This window comes from Quercus robur, chromosome 3, assembly GCF_932294415.1.
Source record: "Quercus robur chromosome 3, dhQueRobu3.1, whole genome shotgun sequence".
Classification (NCBI taxonomy): Eukaryota; Viridiplantae; Streptophyta; class Magnoliopsida; order Fagales; family Fagaceae; genus Quercus; species Quercus robur.
Window position 1 is genome coordinate 15,050,001 of NC_065536.1, and position 19,200 is coordinate 15,069,200.

The 19,200-nt window shown below is 35.2% G+C and overlaps 1 protein-coding gene across 2 annotated transcripts; it reads right to left on the reverse strand.

Annotated features, from left to right (window-relative positions):
• Window positions 1–9,548: 9,548 nt before the first annotated feature.
• Window positions 9,549–14,797, reverse strand: LOC126717229 (FRIGIDA-like protein 5). 2 transcript variants are annotated; one of them, XM_050418699.1, is made up of 4 exons: window positions 13,180–14,795; window positions 11,259–11,846; window positions 10,499–10,674; window positions 9,549–10,388 (listed from the first exon to the last, which is right to left on the reverse strand). In XM_050418699.1, the coding sequence occupies exons 1-4, from the start codon at window positions 14,591–14,593 to the stop codon at window positions 9,618–9,620; spliced, it is 2,949 nt and encodes a 982-aa protein (XP_050274656.1). In that variant the 5' UTR covers window positions 14,594–14,795; the 3' UTR covers window positions 9,549–9,617. The 2 variants fall into 2 exon arrangements, with proteins under 2 accessions (XP_050274656.1, XP_050274657.1); XM_050418700.1 differs by having other exon boundaries at window positions 9,923–10,276; window positions 13,180–14,797.
• Window positions 14,798–19,200: the final 4,403 nt, after the last annotated feature.

The window sequence follows — 19,200 nt, forward strand, 5'->3', positions numbered from 1 at the left end:
GCAAATTTAATATACTTTAAAATTTTAAAAGTTAAGTGATGAAAATGATACTTTTAGATCTCAGATGGAGCATTTCTAGGGAATCTAGGGAAGGCAGGTGGGGGAGATCTTATTCGTGACCATCATGGAAAGTGGGTCAAGGGTTATATGAGATATATTGGTGTTGCAACTAGTATCATTGTTGAGATTTGGGCCTTGAGGGATGGGCTGGTAGTACTAGCATCCCACCTTGGCATGACCCAATTACTTGTGAAACTAGATGCAAAAGTTATTTATTGATCTTGTCCTTTCTAAGAAACCCTCTAACAAATCATACTCTTCCCTGCTTAATATCTACAAGTACCTCCTAGGGCAATTCCATTGAATCAGGATCAATCATGTGTATCGGGAGGCGAATAGGTGCGCCAACAATCTTGCTAATGGAGGTTGCTCCCATCTAGGGGATTTTGTTATATTAGATGCTCCTCCCACTGATGAATTATGTGTAATTTTTAATTCTGATGCTTCTGATTTGTACTTCTTAAGGCTTTCAACCACTACTTCGCCCTTTATGACTAGTAAATTTCAATGTATTCCCTTTTTACCCCCCCCCCCCCCCCCCCCCCCCCCCCACAACAAAAAAAAAAAAAAAAATACTTAGATTAAATTTTTAAGACCGAAAAGTATATTTGTATTGTAGGGGAGTGGGTTTGATTCCAAGTGTTGATGGGCTTGTTAGGAAGATTGGCCCAATACCTAGCAATAGAGAAAAGCTATTGGGCTTAGAGAATTGAGATCTAGCATCTTGAGAGAAATAGTTTGAAGCCTTACGACTGAGATTTGTGTAACACGTCTCCTCGGATAACCTCAGAGACAAACTTAGCGTTCTCAGAAGAAATGTCTAAGGATCTAGAGGATGGTTTCTGGGTAAAGTAACAATCACTTTCACATTAATTCAATCCACTTACTTGGCAACGTCACATTTATTACTAAATGACTGGCCTAAACAGTGTTTTAAGCCCTAAAAATCTAAATGCATCATGAAAGGAAGGGGGAAGGTGTTTAATGTGACAAGTATCTCGCTGGTTGTGTGTTGAGATAGGGTTCCAAGGGAGTATAAAGAGAAGCAGGACATGCAAAAAGAGGAGGTGATCAAAAAAGAGAGAGAGAAACACAGAGAGAAAAAGTGTATGTTTATATAAGGAGATTTATTGGAAATAGATGAGAGATCTTTTCTTTGATTGTTCCTAATTGATATTTGTAGTTTCTGACCCTAGTTCAAGTTTCCCATTGTGGATTCACTCCATCCCATCTATTACAACTTAATTGTGACGTTAAAACATCATTTTTAGCCACCACATATATTTTTTAGAAGCTTTTTAAAAATGAATAAATATATTTTGTTTTGGAAATTTTTAAACCTTTTTTAGAAGAAATTAATTGTGTGAGTTCATAAATAAATAGCTATTCAGAGTAAAATTAATTTAAGCTTTAAGAATTATTACTCTGATGATAATTGAAGTTATAAATTCAAAGTTATGCAAGAAATAGGTTTTTTTTTTTTTTTTTTTTTTTTGAGAAGGCTATGCAAGAAATAGTTAATTATGAAAAACAAGGTAGGAAATGCTTAACTTTAAATGAGAATTTTGATTCAACAAAAGGCTTATAAATTATAATACTACCAGAATATTGCTGAACTAAATCATGACTTTGTCTGATACTATAGACTATCATAGTTTTGTTATACAAGGTGCTATAGCGCTTCAAATAGTTACAACAAAAAAAAAAAATATATATATATATATATATATATATTTTTTGGGTTTCCCACAGTGTTTCCTCAAAACTTTCAACCAGAGACTAATCAATGTTCGCGTTGGGTGGGCCCACAAAGGGGTAAAACAATGTTAAATCTTTTATGTTTGGGGGTGGGGGAGGAAGTCAATGTTAAATCTTTTATGTTTTACCACCATGCATTCTTGGTGTTATAACCACTCCACAAGTTCAAAGTTCTTATTGGGTGGAGGAAAGGTAAGGACCAAAATTCAAGTCTCCAAGAGAAAACTTCACACACATATACATTTAAATTAAAAAAAATTCCTTTATATTTTGTATCATTCTCATCTTTGCATTATTAGTTTTATCCTTTATGTTTTGTATCACTCTCATCTTTGCATTTTTAGTTTTAATATGGTGATTCATTATTATCATTGTGTCTCTTATCTTTGTTTATTGGTACATTTTCCTCTTAAAATAAGAAGTTTGAAACTCAACCTAGATATTGAATTTGACTAACTTGATATCACGTTTTTTTTTTTTTTTTTTTTTGAGGAAAAACTTGATATCACGTTTGTTTAATAATTCTACCAAAAGTTACTAAGGATATAGTTAATAAATAATGTAGTCTATTAGACCATAAAAAAAATTTGACATAATTTACTAATCACCAAGTTTGGCTTCTTTTTTATTTATTTTTTATTATTTTTTATTATTTTTTATATATACTAGTTTGGGTTGCATGTGCAAGGTATGTGCTACCCCCTTGAGTGAGAAAATTAAGATAGAACTTCTATTTGAAGAAGAATGAGACTATGTACCATGTACTTCAACCTCTATTTTCAACCGCAGTGGATCCTAATCTAATATTTTATTATCTTATTTTGACATATAAGGAACTTACACCTCAATAGTTGTGAAAATATTATGATAACAACAAAATGTCGTTACATTTTCACAATATAATACCTTTATTTTTAGTTGTGCAACTTGTGCTAGATCTCGGTTTGATATTTTATTATTTTATTTTATCTTAGTTTGACCCAGAAGGAATTGATACATGTATCACAATATTTTTACAATATCTCTATATTTACATTGTATTTACAATGTAAATTTATATTGTAGTCACACAAAAATTGGCAAATATTGTACACATTTGCAAAATTTATACAATATTTACCTTTTTTTTTTTTTTTGTTGCAAATGTGTATAATATTTTCAATTTTGTGTCTTCATTCTACAATGTAAGCTTATATTGCAAGTGCAAAGTAAACATATAAAAATCATTTAAGAAAAACAAACAAATAAAAACAAGCTCAAACCAAACTGGTGTACTTGAAGAAAAAAGAGAAGAAAAGAAAAGGAGCTGCTCATCAATTCTCCTTATTTTAAGACTTTTAGGTAATAGTATTAAACAATAAGTATTATGTCTACAGTATTTTTATAATACTTTTGTGGGGCCTGAGAATTCATGACCCAAGCCCGCTCTACATCGGGGCCCAAGGCCTAAGTCGAGAAGGCCTGTTGCCGAGAACGCATAGTGAAAGCCCCAAAAAAGGCCCAAGGGCCCAGCCCAAGGAAGAACTCCTCCTCGGACAGGCCAGGCCGAGGAGAAAGGGGATGGTCAGCCATCAGAAAGTGACGCATCGGACCACTCCACGAAAGAGGATAAGTATTAAGAAAGAAAAGGACAAAAAGAAGCATGAAAATATCTAAGAAAAAGCTGCTGCCAATGCATTAAGTGTTCTGCAACTAACTGAACCCTACTTTCCAGCCTTTACAACCACTCCAAATGACTTTAGGGAGGGGCTGATGGGACAAGTATCAGCACCATAAATCTAAATCTACACGTGGACCCTAAAGAGGGGGAGGAATACGAGTATAAAAGGAAACTAAAGCCAAAGAAAAGAGGGGGAGGCGGAAAATGAGGGGAAGAATGGGAAGAACTTAATGCTCCTCAGACTGAGTCTGAGGAGTCAAACCCTTCAGGTTACATCGTTGTAGGGCTTGGATGTTCAGGCCAAACCCATTTCTGCATGAACCCCCCCCCTAAAATCAGGACCAGACTGTTGCCCAGCGATCAAAGGCAAGCCTTTTAAGCCCACTCTTTACAAATCATATTGTGAGGGATCTTTTATGTATGAGCCCAACGTTATTCTTGGGCCGTTAAATAATCATGTCCCTACAATTGGCGCCGTCTGTGGGAAGGCATGCGCGTTGGCGCAGGTGGCGGTTGAGTCAACTCTCTAGCAAGCAGAGGTTCGCGGGGTTTCCTCCATTCCCGGTGGCATGCGGTTGTTGCTCCGACATAAACTTTTGCTAGGGGCTACGCCTTGCCGTGCCAATGGCGCGGGCAGCTCTAGGGGATTCTGGCCTCAAGCCAGCTCTCCCCGCCCTGGTCTAGGGGCTTACGTTCGAAAAATAAATAAATACAAAAGAAAAAACTACAAGTTTTGGACAGAACCAAGGCCTTGCATGGTCCTCGGACTCAAGCCTATGAGGAAACCAAGTACACAAAGAAAAAGCTACAAGTTTTGGACAGAACCAAGGCCTTGCATGGTCCTCGGACTCAAGCCTATGGGGAAACCAAGTACACATAGAAAAAACTACAAGTTTTGGACAGAACCAAGGCCTTGCATGGTCCTCGGACTCAAGCCTATGGGGAAACCAAGTACACAAAGAAAAAACTACAAGTTTTGGACAGAACCAAGGCCTTGCATGGTTCTCGAACTCAAGCCTATGGGGAAACCAAGTACACAAAGAAAAAACTACAAGTTTTGGACAGAACCAAGGCCTTGCATGGTCCTCGGACTCAAGCCTATGGGGAAACCAAGTACACAGAAAAAACTACAAGTTTTGGACAGAACCAAGGCCTTGCATGGTCCTCGGACTCAAGCCTATAGGGAAACCAAATACTTAGAAGAGACAATACGGGGATTGGACACAACCTGGACGTTATATGACCCTTGGAATCTACCCCGCGGAAGAGTTCCCCACTGATAAGTGGGCTAATCCCAAAGCTGCATGGATTCCCCAGCCTACCCTCAGATCCTCGGTACCAGAGGAATTGGTGAGACTGCAATATAGTGCCATACGTTGTCAGAACGCAGTTAGAGTCCCTCACTGCTCGGTTACCCCCTCGGATGAATTATTTAGAGTTTATCATTCTCGGACGGTCTCCTCGCACGTATTACGGAATATTCAGCTGTTATCTCGATTAGTTTCCTGAGTTTAATTTACTGTGAATTATCGTTATTATGTCTGGTAATGTCGGTAAATTAGAATTAGTCGGATTATGTTTCGAGGTTTCCTGCTCTAAATATCATTGAAGAAAAACACACATGGAGCACACCCATTCACAAAGTAGTTGTTGCAAAAAAGAAAAATATTCAAAACAAGTAAATAAATTCCTCTTTTATTAAGACAAAGAAATAGTACAGCGTACAATGAAAAGCTGGAATAAGCTTATATTAAAGCTAACTACATAAGCGAAAAGAAAGATACAAGAGAATAAAGATAAAGCCGAGGAAGTAGTACAGAGGAGAGGTTGGCTGCTGTTTCAAGACTTTGTTCAAGGAAAACCATTCCTCAATACTTTTACATGCCTATAACTCAGGCAGCAAAAGAACCCAACGTGGGGCCTGCACCATTGAAGAAAAGGTGTAGAGAGCCCGGCTTCGGGCTAGCGCAGCTGAAAAAAAGGTGCAGGGAACCCAACTTGAGGCCCGCACCGTTGAAGAAAAGATGCCGGGAACCGGAAGTTGAGGAGCCTACACAAAAATTTGCCTGCGACAAGGCAGACGGCGCTGATGGCGGAAATTCTTTCTTCTGACACACCAAAAATCTGGTGTGACCAGAACCTGCTTCGGATTTTGACTAAAAGATGGGAGGGTACCGTTCCCATCATATCCAAGCGGGAGGACACCTTAAACCTGTGCCTCCCCTGCCCAGACCACATCACCCTAAGTCGTGGAAGGGTTCGGTGCCTCTGCGGCGGGTGAAGTTCCTCTACCTCCACCCCAACCTCAGACATGTTGCACTTAGGGAAGACGACACTGGAGATGGGAACTAGTTATGGATAAAGGGTTTGTGACTCTGAAGAAAGCCAAAGGGTTTGTATGCAAGGAGAATAACCTCCTATCCTACTTATATAAAGGGTAGGGAGGTGGCATTTAATTCGTGCAGCTTTCCAATGAGCGCTACGGACAAGGCAGGTTTGGGCTCAATTTCCCATGCCATCCGCAACCGTAGGATCTAAAGATCCTCGGGAAGGCGCGCTTCGATTGTTGAAACGTCAGAGGACTCCACGTGAGTGGAAAAATGAAGGAACGACTCCTGACTGGGCACGTCTCCCATGTAAATGTAAAAACATAAGTATTAGTGGAGTACATAAATTTGAACGAGCCATGATGTGGGCCCAACGTCACCAAAACCCTACTCCCCAACTAAAAAGTCGGGCAGCAGAATTTTGAGGGGTTATTGTGGGGCCTGAGAATTCATGGCCCAAGCCCGCTCTACATCGGGGCCCAAGGCCTAAGTCGAGGAGGCCTGTTGCCGAGAACGCATAGTGAAAGCCCCAAGGGCCCAGCCCAAGGAAGAACTCCTCCTCGAACAGGCCAGGCCGAGGAGAAAGGGGACGGTCAGCCATCAGAAAGTGACGCATCGGACCACTCCACGAAAGAGGATAAGTATTAAGAAAGAAAAGGACAAAAAGAAGCATGAAAATATCTAAGAAAAAGCTGCTGCTAATGCATTAAGTGTTCTGCAACTAACTGAACCCTGCTTTCTAGCCTTTACAACCACTCCCAACGACTTTAGGGAGGGGCTGATGGGACAAGTATCAGCACCATAAATCTAAATCTACACGTGGACCCTAAAGAGGGGGAGGAATACGAGTATAAAAGGAAACTAAAACCAAAGAAAAGAAGGGGAGGCGGAAAAGGAGGGGAAGAATGGGAAGAACTTAATGCTCCTCAGACTGAGTCCGAGGAGTCAAACCCTTCAGGTTACATCGTTGTAGGGCTTGGATGTTCAAGCCAAACCCACTTCTGCATGAACACCCCCCCCCCCTAAAATCAGGACCAGACCGTTGCCCAGCGATCAAAGGCAAGCCTTTTAAGCCCACTCTCTACAAATCATATTGTGAGGGATCTTTTATGTATGAGCCCAACGTTATTCTTGGGCCGTTAAATAATCATGTCCCTACAACTTTTATAACAAATTTTTTAGTGGTAAGTTATGAATGATTTTAATTTGAACCTACCACTAAAATTATTTTTTTCCCATCAATAATAGTCAATAATAACTTGTCACTTATAATTTATTGTGAAAATGTTGTGAACATAACATTTTTTTTAATATTAAAAATTTTTCTTTCTCATTCAAACTCATTATTTTGGCTTGTTACAAAAGACAAAAAATTGAACAAACCAAAATCACTGTAGTTAGAGCATTAACTCTTTTTATATGGTTAGTAAATAAATAAAAAATGGCATAATTTACTACTCAAATTTTGACATAATTTTGCATTCTATCAGTGCAACATACTTTCACTGATACCACCACCTAATTTTGTTATAAATCAATCACAGCTTAACACTTCAACAACGGTAAAAAAAATGTTATGAAATTTATTGTGTACTTATTGATTTACTAATTCGTATTCAAATACAAGAGGTCGGATTGGTTTTTCACAAGAAGTTATTTTGCCTAGTCCAAAAATCTTAGATCACAAGAATAGACAAAGTTGGTTAAATTGGATTTGTTGATGTTCTTGCAATCCTCTACTAAATATTTCCTTATATTAATAATTACTATAAGTATTAAATTATATATTCTAGAACAGATAAAACATAGAGTATAAAATTTTTTGTTAAGACCACTGCACACCCTTGGGGCGATGGTCACTCCACAAGTATAAGTTCTTATGGGGTGTGGCAGGTAAGAGCTGGGGTTCAAGTTTCTAGGAGGGAGATTCACACACATATACACATAGATTAGGCTAGAGTACAATTTTTATCTTGTGTAAAAAATAAATAAAAAAAATTTGAGATTTACCATGCATTGTTCAAATAACTAACTAGTGTAAGATCTACAGTCAAGTGCCTTCCATTCCCATAACTTTGTTTATTTTTAGTATTCAACTATTTTTAACAACTTGGAAGTTAGAACGTTATTTAAGCAGTAAGATAATAAGGGATTACACACAAAATTTCCTTTGCCTTTATTAGAAGAAAAATATTTACTAGTGGCATAATTGTTGGTCAAAAAAATTCAATTTATATACTTAAATTTTTGGTAAATTGTCATTTTCGTTCATAGAGATTAGCTCTTGACATATTAATCCTTAAACTCTAACAAATCTATCAAGTTAGTCCTCCTGAAGTCTTATCCATTACTATCTACAAAACTACCATTAATCCGATAAAACACTGTTAAAGTTTATGTGAACAATGACAGTTTTATTACTTTTTATACACCGTAAAAAACGAGATGACCAGCTTGATAGAAATGTTAAAGTTCAAGAATTAAAAGGACAAAAATAAGCTTTAGGACAAAATTAGCAATCTACCCAAACTGCCAAACATAAAGGGTAAAGGGAAAATTTAAATTCTATCCTAGTTGATTAATTGACAAGGTTATCCACATCCTTCGAATCCACATATATACGTAAGACCTTACATCAAACTAGTGTACATATTCTTTATTTTGCCTTACCATTAGCTTTTTCCTTTGAAAAAATTTTGTTACAACCTTATAGTAAGCATGCAGAACGCTGAGCCTATACTAATTTGTTATCTTATCCAACCTTTTATGTGATGAATTATAAAACTATTCATGTGTATTATTATAACAAATCACATGACCCATTAAAAAAGTTATGTAACTAAAACCATATATGAACAGCCTCTTTAATTAATGGCAAGATAATTATAAACATGTTTAGAACCACAATCTTTTCCTATTTTCTATGCCCCACTTTAATATACCCATGAGCTATGCAAGTGATTAACCCACTTACCTTGTAGGTATTGAAAGCCGGCCAAAGAAGGAAACTTTATCAACACTAGAGTATAAAGTACGTGACAGTCCATTTCTTGCATGAAATTTTACAAGCCAAGGGAATTTGCATGCAATCATTTCATAAGCCAAGTGTCTTCTTGGACCATGGACTCATAAATATGCAGGCATTTCGCAAGTCTTTTCTAATAATCACTTAAATTAAAAGGCATTGTCGAGAGAGAGGCGTGAGGGGAGGAATCAATTAGTTCAAGATAAAAAAATGTAGATATTCTTAGAGGAAAAATATAATTGAAAAAAAAAAAAAAAAAACAGATTTGACTGCTAAAAAGAGCTGAAATTTTCAGCACACTGTTGACATCATTTTGAACTACAGTATAGTTGAGTTGTGATCAAGACAGTACAATTGATGCAACTAACACATTTTGAATTTGCTCTTTTTACCAAACCCTCAGTAATTAGTGCCAAAAAGGTGATTCAAGATTTATTTTTTATTTTGTATAAATATGGTTCAGGCAAATTTATATATTTCTGTTTAAATTCCCTTCTTAGGAAACCATTGTATGATCATTCCCTCCATGCATCTCATAGAGCAAAATTGAAGGAAAAGAACAGCAATTAACAAGTGAACTTTAGCCCATACCCTGTAAGAATAATGGACAAGCTTGTGAGTGCATTTGGATGCGTTTTACTAATTTTTTATTTGCTCAAAGTGCTGTAGAAAATAAAGGGAAAAGTTTTTTTTGGGCCAGCAAAAATAAGCTCAAAAATCCTAAAAAGTTGGCTTTTTTTTTGCACTCGCCAAACACAAGTGTTTTTAGGTCCAAAAGAATAAGGTACTAGGGTGGTAAATTATAGCCACCATAATGCATTGGATAATTGTACAAACCGGGTCCCCTGATTGTATCTGCAGGATCAAATATTGGCCTATCATAATAACCAGGTATCCTTTCATAATAACCAGGTCTCCTAAGTGCATCCCTAGGGTAATCAGGAAAAACGTATGGGTTCATATGTACGTCAGGCAGAGGATGGCCTGACAAACTATAATGTCTAGCTGATGTGTCGAAGTATGGTGCATCTTGATCCATAAACAAACCTGGTGGATGCCAATTAGGGGGTTGCACGGAGTGAAAAGCAGAAGTGGCACCAACAGCATAGATTGGTGGAGCCTCTCTTGGAGCTTCTGTCCTACGACGCTTACTTCCACTGTGTTCTTGAGGTTCAGACTTTGGAGTATTGCCAGAAGTTAGGGTGGATGGTGCAGTGGTGGCAGTTATCATGGTTGTTGTAGCAACACATTTCTGCTCAGTATGCTGTGGTCGAACTTGATTAGTTTGTTGAGGATCCATCTCCGACCCCAAAGTTTTGGGACTACAGTTTGTTTGTTGTTGTTGATGCTGTTGCAGTAATGTATCTTTGGATCTAGTACGAGGTCCATTTTTGACATTGGATGAGTCATACTCACGCTTTTTCTCTGCCTGCTGCTTTTCCTGTTCTGCAATGTGTTTTACAAGGATTTCATGAAAGTTTTCATCTTCAAGCTTGTAAATTTCAATCCAGCTGAGTACAGCTCTTAAAGCAGTTAGCTCTTTGCTTATCCCCTTAAGCTGTAAGCAAGTTTTACTCAATCATGAGCAAATATGTACACAAGGAAGGTGGTTGGACGTTTGACCAAGAAGAACATACAAACATAAACAGAAGGGGGTGGAAAAAATACCTGAACTGGAAGTGACTTATTTCCTTCCTTGCATAAGTCCTCTGCTTTTCTTTTGGAATTCTTCAAATGATCATTTAAAAGAGTTACTAGTGGGAAATTGTCCACCAGCTCCAGTGCACAGATATATTTAATAGCTTCTAACTGCTGCTCTTCTTTGATATGATTTTGAATGAAATCTATTACATTTAATAAAGGAACTATTAGCATTAAGAAATTACCCTTAAATGGACTAAAATGCTTAAGTGGTGTTTATATTAAATTTACATCACATTTAAGCATCACTTCAAGGGATCTAATAACAGTTCAGATAAAACTTTTCACCCCTTCAGGTTCTTATTACATGTCCTAAAAACTTTCCTTTCTAAATTTCTCAATCATATAAGTCGCTTCTTCCATCTTTGATTTGAACACATTACAAATTCAGCAAAAGCAAATGATATACAAGAAATAGGAACCAGGAAACTTTAAAGAACATTACAAAAATTTTCACAAAACAAAATCTTGCAGAAGATGTTAATCAGTTATGTACAAGTCCCATTTAAAGTTCCTTTTGTGAAGGCAGTGATGCTAAGGCATTACTGTACTGGATGAAGGAGGAATGACACCCATTCAAATGAGAAATTTTTAAAAATATATGAACAGAATTTAACACAGACGATTTATGGGTACACACAGAGAGAGAGAGAGAGAGAGAGAGAGAGAGAGAGAGAGAGAGAGAGAGAGAGAGAGAGAGAGAGAGAGAGAGAGAGAGGGAACTTACTAGGCATGATATCTGTCAGGCCAAGGACCCGACATAAATCAGGGATCTCTTTACGCCAAACATCAGTATCCAAAAGACGAAGAACCTCATTTGCATAAAAAGAAGAGGCCAACCCATAGGCTACTAAAAATTGCAGAAAGGCCAGGACCTCCAAAGGATCATCTCTCTTCTTTTTCAATCTTGATTTCCAATCATTTGCAAACTTTGTGGCTTCTACTTTCACCAGAGGCTTAATCTGGGGCAAAACTCCTATTAATTGTTTCAACAATAAAATGAAGTTTCTAGAAAAACACAACTTAAAGCCTTCATCTCCCTTTAAGTTTGAAGGATAAATTCCCATTATTGCATCCAAAACAAGCTTATCTGGATCCAGTACAGATTGAAGAGCATCAGAAACTTTACTTTGAATTGAATCATACTCCACTTGCTTGTTAAGTAATGATCTCAATGTCTCTCCATGCACATTGACAGATACACATTTAGGATCCTGCTGAGCATTCACGGCTAATGAAGCCACTCTGCTGTCCAATAGCGAACTTTCCTTTGACAATTGCACACTCTTTACATGGGAATGAACGGTGCAGCTCACTAAACAAGTAAGACAAAAAATTTAACATTCAACAGAAAATGTTAGCGATTGGACTGAGGGTATAAGATTTTTGTATTCCCAATATTAAACAACAGTTCATGACCATAAAGTGCCCGGGTTTTACTCTTGATATCACTCAAATCATGCAAAAACGCTGAAGTACAAACAGGAAATATTCTAAAGCCACTTCAACAAACAGGAAAAATTCACCTTCATAAAAGTTTATATTTTTCATTCCATTAAGCAAAAGAAAAGGAAAGAAAAGAAAGAGAGGTGCAAATGGTCTTGTTAGTCATTCTCGCAACCATGCAAGGCATACACAAGTATTCTTGTGATGACCAAAATATCATTGGAAGCATGAAAATCTATGCCAGGAAAAAGGACAGGACCAGATAAGTATGCTATTTAACGTGATGTCAATAGAATAAGCACACTGAAATAACCTTCTTAAACTAAAATCACCCTTCACAGTTCACATTGAAACCAGGACCTAGAAGTTTAAATGGCCTAAGATGTACCTAGCAAAAAAATAAAAAAAAATGGCCTAAGATGTTGTCTGTCAACACCAGACAACATCTTAGGCCATTTAAACAGAAGCCTGTGAACTTAGAAAATTATTGCATGCATTTCTATAACTGGAAGAGGAAAGAAAAGAGAAGATAGCAGCAACAAAAGTTCTTGTCTTCTTCACTTATCCAAAAAAAAAAATCAAGAAGAAGAGATTAAAGCCAATTTCCATGTTTTCTATTCCTTTCTCAACTTGGGTAAGTAGAATGAGAATTTAAGATGGTGAAACCATACTTTGCCTCTCACGAAAACTCCTAGCAGCCAACAAGAATTCTTGTAAAACAGAAAGCAAAAAAAAGAGAATGTACTTATCAAAAAAAAAGAGAATGTAATCAGAATTTCAAACTGCATAACATAATGAACTTAGCTAAATGTATATCTCTAGCAATGATGATATGTATGAGGAATCTTTTGTTAAATCTGGTACTCTTCCTAGAAATACCTGCAGATGCCAGTTTCTATTAACCTTGCGATTAGGAAGGAGTGGTCATGTCACTAAAGAAGCTTGAGGCTTTAAATTCTATGCTTGCGTATATTCTCAACAAGACTTCATTGTGGTTTTTATCGTTTTCTAAACAAATTTTGATTTATTAGATTCCATATTCTCTATAACTTTATGGGTATATATTTGAACATTTATCATTTATAACAAAATTTTAATGAACTTTACAGTGCATCGCACAGGTTTGCAAAACACTTTCAAGTCGAATTAAAACATAGGAGAGGAGGGCAAGCCATATGAAGCCCAATTTTCAGAAAATTTACCTGGTGCCATATTATCAACACCAAGGATCTGACACAATCCAGGCAACTGTTCATACTCAGAAACTTTCTCCAAATACATTATGAGTTCATCATCATCAAAAGCAGAGGCCAATCCATAAGAAGCTAGAAGTTGCAAAAACCCCAAAACCTCTAGAGAATGCTCTATGTCCACCCTCATCTTCGCCCTCCACTCAATGGCCAATCTCATTGCTTCTTGTTTCACGTCAGGTTTGACACTTGGTGAAAGTTTCAACAATTGCTCCAACAACAGAACACAACTCCCTTGAACCATACTCTCATCAAACTCCACGTCTCCCTTCTTCAACCGCGGAGGGTAAAATCCTTCCATAGCATCCAAAACAAGCTTTGCAGGGTCTGATGACAATCTAAGAGCAGTAGCCACTTCAAGTCTCATCGAATCGTGCTCTTTCCAGCGCTCATTTAGGAATATTTGCAAGCTCTTTCCATCCATAGTTACACAAAATCGAAGACTAGCAGTAGAAGATTTATTAACAACATTGTTAACTGGAAAATCTTCTAAGGGCTCTGTCTTTACTCGGGTATGAAGGGAGTCAGCGAATCTTCTCTCTCTCAATTCAAGCTCTTTAATCCGCTTTTCAAATAGCTTCTCTTTCAACTCGAGCTCTTTAACTCTCTCCCCCAATTTATTCTCATTCAATATGATTTCTTCTGATCTCTTCTCTTTCAAACCAATATCTTTCAATCTCAACCCAATGCTTTCCTCTCTCAATTCAAGCTCTTTAAACCGCGCTTCCAACTGCTTCTCTTTCGCCTCGAGCTCTCCAAATCTCTCTTCAATTTTCTTCTCTCTTAATTCAAACACCTGATTCCATTCCTCCAATTCCTTCCAACTTTCCTTCAATCCATCCTCTTTCACTTCAAGCTCTCGAATTCGCTCTGCATACTCCTCAATTTTCTTCTCTTTCAACTCCAATTCTTTCAAACATTCTCCCAATCTCTTCTCTTTCGCTTTGAGCTTTCGAATACACTCTCCATACCGCTTCTCCTTCACCTCAAAATCTCTAGAACACTCCTCAATCCTCTCCTCTCTCGATTCAACCTCTCTAACTCTCTCTTCCAAGTTCGCCTCTTTCAACTCAAATTCCTTCGAACACTCTCTCAATCGTTCCTCTTTCGCCTCGAAACCTCTCGACAACTCCTCAACCCGCTTCTCTCTCAGTTCAAGCTCTTCGAACCGCTTCTCTTTGGACTCGAGCCCTTGCACCTGTTCCTGGAGAAAACGACGCGCCGTATCGAAGTGGTCTTCCAGATCCTTCCATTGAAGCGAGAACAAAAGAAACGAAGACGAAGAGCTGTGGATTTGCTCCAGCGTTTTCCGCAGAGTTTGCTTCTTCATCTCCGCCGCTTCCAATTCGCTCGAGATTTTCCCCATTACAAAACACGATTAAATACAGAAAACCTAACTATTATATCTACATGCATTCACATGTGTATGTATGTAGCACTGTATAACGTGAAAGACAAACAGAGAGAAAAGGAGGGAAAATAGAGAGAATTTATTATATCGCAAATTTTCTCTGGAGCCAATCAGGGTTTAACGAGCATGTGTTTTTTGTGGTTAATTTGCATAATCTTTGCTGAATAAATACTTTATTACTCAACCAAGGAAATACAAATTTGCTTGGGCCTAGCCCATTGGGCAATGAGATGAGCACTGTTGAACACTGTATTTACAAAAGGAAAAAGAAATATTTGCAAAAGATTTAGCCTAATACAAAATATCATCATATATATATTGTCAAAAAAAAAAAAAAAAATACATCATATGTGGGCTTCATACTCGAGTAAGTTTTTCAGAGCTCAATAACATTTAGAGTATTACCTTTCAATATTATTTTTTTTATAACCTTTCCTAGCTGCACACGTGATAGCACATCAAGCTGTTTTGGTTTCTCCTTGCAAAGAATTCTCAGTTCCAATTGTGCAATAGAAATTTTCTCTTTGCCTATTGTTGCATCAAAGTTTAACTTTATCTAGTTGTTTGAGTTAATTTTCTTAAAATAAACTCTTTTAACGATTTATATTATGATAACTGATCTGATAAGATAAGATATTGTGGAATAAGAAATTTTTTTTTTAAATTGATTTATACTAAATTTTTAATTTTTTTCTTGAAAGTTCAAAGTTTATATTATAATTTTAAAATTATAAGATTTAATTTGTTATAAGATTAAACATAAGATTTAAAATGTATTTTTTTCTTTCAAAGAAAAAAATATTTATTTTCTTTAAGTTGTGTGAATTGCTGAAATATATTTTTCATTTTTTTTTGAAAAAATTTGTCCAACCTCAAATTTTTGTCCTTTAAATTTATAAAGTTGTAATTCATCATAAGAAAATTAAAAAGTTATAAACTTCATTATTTTTTTCTAGGTTATGCTAACTTTTTTAACATTAAATGTTATTCAGCTTGTTATTATGTAATTTCCTTAATAAAAGAAAATTTATTATACTTTAAAATTTTAAAATTTAATGGATGAAAATGAAACTTAGATTAAATTTTGAAGATAGATCATAGAAGAGTATATTTGTATTTTTTTAGAATTTTTAAAAAATGAATAATTATATATTTGTTTTGGAAAATTTAAACCCTTTTTTAGGAGAAATTAATTGTGTGAGTTCATTAATAAATAGCTATTCAGAGTAAAATTAATTTAAGTTTTAAAAAATATTACTCTAATGATAATTGAAGTTATAAATTCAAATTTATGAAGAAACAAGTTATGAAATTTTTTTTTTTGATAAATAAGAATTTTGATTTAAGAAGAGCCATATACTATAGTCTACCATAGTTTTGTAATACTAGGTGCTAGTATTACCATAGTTTTATAACCAGAGCTATTCTAACAAGACTTAGGCCGTTTTGTTAGAGTACCTTTGGTAAGAGTTTAGTCTCAATAAGCCGTTAGTACACTACCCAAATCCCTGTGTTCTAATTCTAACTTAACTACTAATTCTTCTCAAAAAAAAAAAAAAAAAAAAGGTGCTAGTGCTACAACGCTTCAAAGTGTTACGATACCTAGTAAAATATATAATTACATTTTGAAAAAAATTGGGAGGGAGGAGGGGAGGGAATCAATAATAAATCCTTTATGTTCTGTATCTCTCTAGCTCATTATTAGTTTTAATAAAGTGATTCATTATCATCAATCATCATTATGTTTCTTATCTTTGTTTTTTGGTACTTTTCCTCTTGAAATAAGAAGTTTAATATTTGTTTATTAATTCTACCAAAGGTTACTGAGGATATAATTAACAAATAATGCATCTATTGCACCATAAAAAATTTGACATAATTTACTACTCAAATTTTGATATAACTTTGATTCTATAAAAATTAAAAAATGTTATGAAATTTGTTGTTTACTTATTAATTTACTAACTCATTTTCAAATACAAAAGGTCAGATTGGCTTTTTCACAAGAAGTTATTTTGCTTAGTCCAAACATCTTAGATCAGAAGAATTGACAAAGTTGGTTAACTTTGATTTGTTGATGTTCTTGCAATCCTCTACTAAATATTTCCTATTATTAATAATTACTGTAAGTATTAAATTCTATATTCTAAAACAGATTAAACATAGAGAGTAAAAAATTTTGTTGAGATTTACCGTGCATTACTCAAATTACAAACTAGTGTAAGATTTAGAGTCAAGTGCCTTCATTCCCATGACTTTGTTACTGTTTAGTATCCAACCATTTTAACAACTTGGAAGTTAGAACCTTAGAGCATCTCCAGGAGCATGGCTATCCGGGTATATTAGCTATAATATAGAGAATATGTGCACTGTAGATGCTCTAGCGGATTCAGTAAAGTTTTTTTTTTTTTTGCTTATGAACAGTAGCCCATCAGATCTGATGATCTGATGGGCTACTGTTCATTCTTCAAATTCTTATTTTCTATTATAATAATTAGGCGTTGAATAAAAGAATATTGGAAGATGTGTAATTGTTAAAAAAAGAATAAATAATGAATGAAGAAATAATATTTAAATGGGATAGAGAATGTGATAGAAAATCTGTTGGAAAGTGTATTCGAAAAGTAGGTAGGCAAAAGCTAAATGTCACTGTTCATTAGCCAAACAGTACAAAAATTTGGCTAATCTGCTGGAGATGCTCTTAGAGCATCTTCAGGAGCATGGCTATCCGGGTATATTAGCTATAATATAGAGAATATGTGCACTATGGATGCTCTCGCGGATTCGGCAAAGTCAGTTTTTTTTTTTTTTTTTTTGCTTATGAACAGTAGCCCATCAGATCTGATGGGCTACTGTTCATTCTTCAAATTCTTATTTTCTATTATAATAATTAGGTATTGAATAAAAAAATGTTGGAAGATGTGTAGTTGTTAAAAAAAGAATAAATAATGAATGAAGAAATAATATTTAAATGAAATAGAGAATGAGATAGATAATCTGTTGGAAAGTATATTTGAAAAGTAGGTAGGCAAAAGCTAAATGTCACTGTTCATTAGCCAAACAGTACAAAAATTTGGCTAATCTGCTGGAGATGTTCTTATTCAAGTAGTAAGATCAGTGCCGGCTCAACATACTAAGCAAGTGAGGCGATCGCCTAAGGCCCCCAAGAAAAAAAAGGCCCCAAATTTTAACCAATCAAAAATTTTTAAGTCCCAAAATATTAGATGATAAAATAATGTTAATGGTGACTCAAATATAAACCAATAAAAACCAAAATTTGCTAACTCAATTGTTGTGAAAAATGTAATATATATCGTAACATTACTTCTACCTAATAGGATCTAATTCTTGAAAGTATTAATTAAGCCCAAAATTCTAACCAATAAATAAAAAATAATTTTTTTCTCAAAGAAAAAACTAGAACAAATAAAATTTTCGTTACCTTTCACCTTCTCCATGGGTGTTTTTCAGTGTAGAATTCATTAACTCCCACATAGAGAAGCTAAAAAAACACACACTCTCTCTCTCAACCAAACAACTAAAATTTTAAGACAAAAATTATATACATATTCAATCTCAGACCTCAGTTTTTCTTGTACAAATTGCTGGAAATTTTGCCCCACTCTCTATTTAAAGCATAAAAAAGAAATTGTTTTGAGGCTGTAGCTGCTGTGCTTCAGACCTTCTTCTCCTCATTTGAGTCTGATCCTTAGGTTTGTTACTTCTCTAGAACCTTTGCTTTTTTCCTGAACTTTCTCATAATTCAAGCTATCTTGTTTTACTTTCTCTTTATTTTATTCTTGGTAATTACTTTAAATTCTAACACAGCACATAGGTAAACTCATTTTCATTCGTTCATTCATTTAACATATTGGTTGGGACGTGGGGTAGCATAGGACCATAAATTTATTTTATTTTATTATTTTAGTAATCATGGAACTACGTCTATACTTATCTTTTAGGGTTTTAATTTTTTAAATAAATTTCACCTTCCATTTTTTGTTGAGAATTTCGTTGATTCGTTATAAAAAAAATTTACTTGTATACTCTTGTATGGGTCCACATTAACACTACTAGTTGTTATTTTGTTAACAAATAAAACTATTTTTGCGAGAAAAAAAAATCAACCGATAAAAAATTTTAATATTTAAATTAAAAAAAAGGCCCCACTCAGAATTGTTGTTTTAGGCCCCAAAATACCTTAACCCAGCCCTGAGTAAGATAATAAGGGATTACACACAAAATTTACTTTGACTCTATTAGAAGAAAAATATTTACTTGTGGCATAATTGTTGGTCAAAAAGTTCAAATTATCTACTTTAAATTTCAGTAAATTGTCATTTTTCGTTCCTAGAGATTATCTTTTGACATTTTAATCCTTACTCAAATCTATCAAGTTAGTCCTCCTGTAGTCGTGTCCATTACTATCTATAAAACTACCATTAAATCCGACAAACACTGTAAAAGTTTTATGTGAACAATGAAAATTTTATTACTTTTATATTCCGTAAAAAACGAAAGGACCAACTTGATAGAAATGTTAAATTTAATAATTAAAATGA

Bases quoted from the DNA above. Each gene is read 5' to 3' on its own strand.
- LOC126717229 (XM_050418699.1), bottom strand. From the start codon at position 14,593: ATGGGGAAAATCTCGAGCGAATTGGAAGCGGCGGAGATGAAGAAGCAA. The intron at 11,847-13,179 runs GTAAATTTTCTG...TTACTTGTTTAG, and splicing joins TGTTGATAATATGGCACCAG to TGAGCTGCACCGTTCATTCC. The intron at 10,675-11,258 runs GTAAGTTCCCTC...TAAATGTAATAG, and splicing joins CCTGACAGATATCATGCCTA to ATTTCATTCAAAATCATATC.